The sequence below is a fragment of the Xiphophorus couchianus genome, chromosome 7, assembly GCF_001444195.1.
Source record: "Xiphophorus couchianus chromosome 7, X_couchianus-1.0, whole genome shotgun sequence".
Taxonomy (NCBI): Eukaryota; Metazoa; Chordata; class Actinopteri; order Cyprinodontiformes; family Poeciliidae; genus Xiphophorus; species Xiphophorus couchianus.
In genome coordinates, this window is record NC_040234.1 from 8,078,313 (window position 1) to 8,082,328 (window position 4,016).

Sequence of the window (4,016 nt, forward strand, 5' to 3'; positions counted from 1 at the left end):
CTGGTTTACATTTGAGTTCAAATTAAAAATAAATACAAATATTAGTTATTCAAGCAATCTAAATTTGCATATACATTTACCACAAAAAATTGCTTTGAAAAAAATTCTTATTTTAGTACTTTTTATGGGGGTCTGAGTTAATAATTTAGTCAAATAAAAAAAAAATCTAGCTCTGAAATGCTTATGGCTCTTATTCTGCGAGTTTGTAATATAATAATAATAATAATAATAATAATAATAATAATAATAATAATAATAATAAATATTTTAACAGTAGTGGGCCATGTGTTGCGAAGAGTGTGTCAGATTTCACTTAATACTGAGGCTCTGTGTTGGTAATTACCTCAGGCTAAAGCACCCCGTCGTCACCTTCCCATGTCTCCCCCACCCTCCCCCCTGCCTGCCCGGCTCTGATTGGTCGCGTGGAGGCCGCTGGGACAGAAACGGCGTTGTCCCGGCGACCCGGCCTCTGCTCGCCCCAGCCCCGCTATAAAAGCCCGCCGCCGCTCGCATGCGCGCCTGATGGGCTGTCAGACGCGATTTGGAGTAACAGGTGGATCTGACTGCGGATTCTCACCGTCATTGCGCTTGGATAAAACTGGTAGGTATTTTATTTAATTGTATGCGTAATCATGCTGAGAATTATTATTATTATTATTATTATTATTATTATTATTATTATTATGTAGCGGGAGCAGTGTTGATTTATTTCACGCGTACGTCCGGTGGAATGGCATGTAAAGAGATAAACAGAGGCCTGCACAACACGAATTGTTGCTCAATGATTTAAATATTTCAGGATTTCTTTTTTAATTTAGGCTATTATTATTATTATTATTATTATTATTATTATTATTATTATTATTATATAGAAATAGAATGCGCAACAACATTCTCTGTTTTGGAGTCCAGTTACTGAAAAGTTTCTCTCTTCGCAGAGCATCGCGCAGGACCTGGATCATGGACTCAGACACAAGCCGAGTGTCCAGCAGACCGTCCTCCCCGGAGGTGGACGACATCTTCATGTCCGCCCTGAAGAAGTCCGTGCACGGCTTCTCGGGCGCCGTGTCCTCCACGCAGAGCGACTCCCCGTCGGAGATCCCCGGTCTGCGCGGCCTCTCCGCCGCCGACGAGGAGGCGCTGGCGCTGCGCATGGCGTCCAAGAAGGACCGCAAGCTGCTGTCGGAGAACGAGCTCCAGGCCATCCGCTTGAAGATCAACAGTCGTGAAAGGAAACGAATGCACGACCTGAACGTGGCCATGGACGGGCTGCGGGAGGTTATGCCCTACGCGCACGGACCGTCGGTGCGCAAGCTCTCCAAAATCGCCACCCTGCTCTTGGCGAGAAACTACATCCTGATGCTGAGCAACTCTCTGGAAGAGATGAAGCGGCTGGTCAGTGAGATCTACGGCAGCAGCGGGCACCACGGCGGCTTCCACCCGTCGACTTGTGGGACTATGACTCACGCGGGGCCCGTGCCGGGACACCCGGCGGCTTCCCACGCTTCGCACCCGGCGGTGCACCACCCGCTCCTCCCCCCGCCTGCCGTCTCCACCGCCTCCCTCTCCGCTCCCGGGATTTCCGCCGTCACGTCGGTCAGACCCCATCACGGACTCCTGAAAGCGCCCACCGCAGGCGCGGGGCCCCTGGGCAGCAGCTTCCAGCACTGGGGCGTCGGCACCGGGATGCCCTGTCCGTGCAGCATGTGCCAAGTCCCGCCTCCGCATGTGTCCAGCATGAGCTCCGTGACCATGCCGAGGCTGGCGAGCGACTCCAAGTGACTCTGAACTCAGCTGAACTTTTTCCAAATGGGGTTGTACAGACTTTGCTCCCTACACACATTTTTATTTATCTCTGTTGCGGAATCCTCCGCATTCCTGACACCTCCTGGGGATTTGCAGATTTTGCAACTAACTTAGCGTTTTATTGTAATTAATCTCAAATGTGACGGATAGTTACGCACAGAGCTCCTACAGCACAACAAAACCTCTAGGGCCCAGTTTTCTTAGATATTCTTCCGCCAAGAAGAAAAAAAAAAGAAGAAAATCCCAAGTTAATAGCAACAAGTCGCAGTTTGTAAGTGTGAATATGTAGATGGATTATTGTCTTTAAATAGCCGCAGATGTTATATATTAGAGTCTTGTTACTGTGCGGGAAGATTCCCTTGTCTGTTCCTTACATGTTGCACCTGCTTCATTCATTTTATCCGTCTTGCTTTTCTCTCCCGACTTAATCAATGACCACTTGTTTATTTTTTTAAATGTAAAAAAAAAGAAAGAAAAAAAAAGAATAAATGGAAATATTTATTTACTTATTTGGGTGGAAATTTCAAATGACTCTTGTTCCGTTGGGGTTTTTGAAAAGTAAAGACAATTAATAAATAAATAAATACAATTTTAAAGTCTTGGTGATTTTTGTTCTTTTTTTTTCCATTTGGTACTATTATATTTTTAGTGGTTTCTTTTGCTTTTCCTATTATTCCTATGTAAATAATAAGATTTGCAAAAAAAAAAAAAAAAAAGGTTCATTCTTACATGCCAAAACATATGGTGCCAAAAAACTAATCTTATCAAGTCGATAAGGTAATTTAGAGTCAAATTGACTATTATCTTAAAATATAAATAAAAATGCTAAAAAACTGACTTAGGAAAACTAACAAAAACATTTGTAGTTAACTTTATTATTATTTATAATAAAAAAAGCACCTGCATTTAAAAAGTGAAGAACTGTTTTAAAGTTTGAATTAGAATATGACAAAAAAAAATATTCCTGTATTAAGTTAATATATTGTAATATATTGTTTTATTTATTACTATGTAATTGTCATTTGGTAAATAAACTCTCTGGGTCCATATGAGCCAACGCTGGGTATTTGTTTCCCCAGATCCTGATCAATAAAACCTGTTCAGAACTTCTGATGTGGACATTTCAATACTAAGAACAAAGTAACTTTCATGTTACAAAAGCCTCACATCAACTAGCAAAACCCTCAAAAGGAAACCAGTTGTTTTTTTCCTAAGAATGAGAAAGCAGCACCCAGAGTCGTCCTCCTAAGCCACCGAATGCTTCTGCTGGCACAGACAGGCCAGGAATGAGCAACGGCCGTTTAGACTTTAGGAAAATCAAGCAGCTGCAGAGCAGATTGTGCATGCTGTAGCAATATTTTCCAAAAGCTTTTGAAGCTGGAACGATACGAACTAGGTCCCTGAATATTCATGCATGGATTTGTTTATGCGTCTCATTATTGGAATTGAATTATTCAAAGTCCTTCACTGTTTTTGTAGGACGTTTGAGAGAGGGGAGAGAGGTCGTTTTGGTGCGATGCAACAAGCACCATCGAGGAGTAAAGTCTGCGAAACAAAAAGAAACGACTTCTATTTTTCATGTGTCTGATTTCAACAACTCTGCTCTTAAAAATGAGAGCCAATGACAGCAGCCCTACGCTAAACAGAAGGCAATCAGTGTGTGTTAGACCCAATCTGCAGCTTGTTTACTCGTCTAGCTCATCTAACTTTTGAGTTTTATATCATTAAAAAAGAAACTCCAGATGACATTCATGATGGCTTTGCTTTGTGCAAAAGTCTGTGAGCCAGCAGGCATTATAACCTCAAGGTAGTCAGACGATTATTTTAGTATCTATCATGTATCTCCTGCAGCATTAGCCTAGATTTGAACGTTTTATCCATCGTCTGAAAATTGGAAAGCTGATTTCACAGCCTCAAACCTGCCAAAAGACACATGAAGTTTTAACTTTTCACTTTTGATAAGTGAAACATGTTTGTGTTTTTTATTTTACTTACAAAATGTAAAGTAAAAATATATTTGCTGGTCAAGGTAGTTAATAAATCAGATAGAGACATTTGGTTTAGACAAACTCTTACTCTGTTTAAAAAAAAAAAAAAATCTTTAACAGGATTAAGAAAATGCCCACAACAAATCTGACGTCAGCTGCTGGGTGAGTTGTCATTATTTAAACCTTAAATCAAAATCCAGAGTTTTATTTTACAAAAGATCA

At 41.3% G+C, this 4,016-nt stretch overlaps 1 protein-coding gene across 1 annotated transcript; it reads left to right on the top strand.

Annotated features, from left to right (window-relative positions):
* The first annotated feature begins 519 nt into the window (after nt 1-519).
* On the top strand, nt 520-2,358 carry olig2 (oligodendrocyte lineage transcription factor 2). The gene is made up of 2 exons (XM_028022005.1): nt 520-601; nt 939-2,358. Exon 2 carries the CDS (start codon nt 961-963, stop codon nt 1,780-1,782), a length of 822 nt encoding a protein of 273 aa, XP_027877806.1. The 5' UTR covers nt 520-601; nt 939-960; the 3' UTR covers nt 1,783-2,358.
* The last annotated feature ends 1,658 nt before the right edge of the window (nt 2,359-4,016 follow it).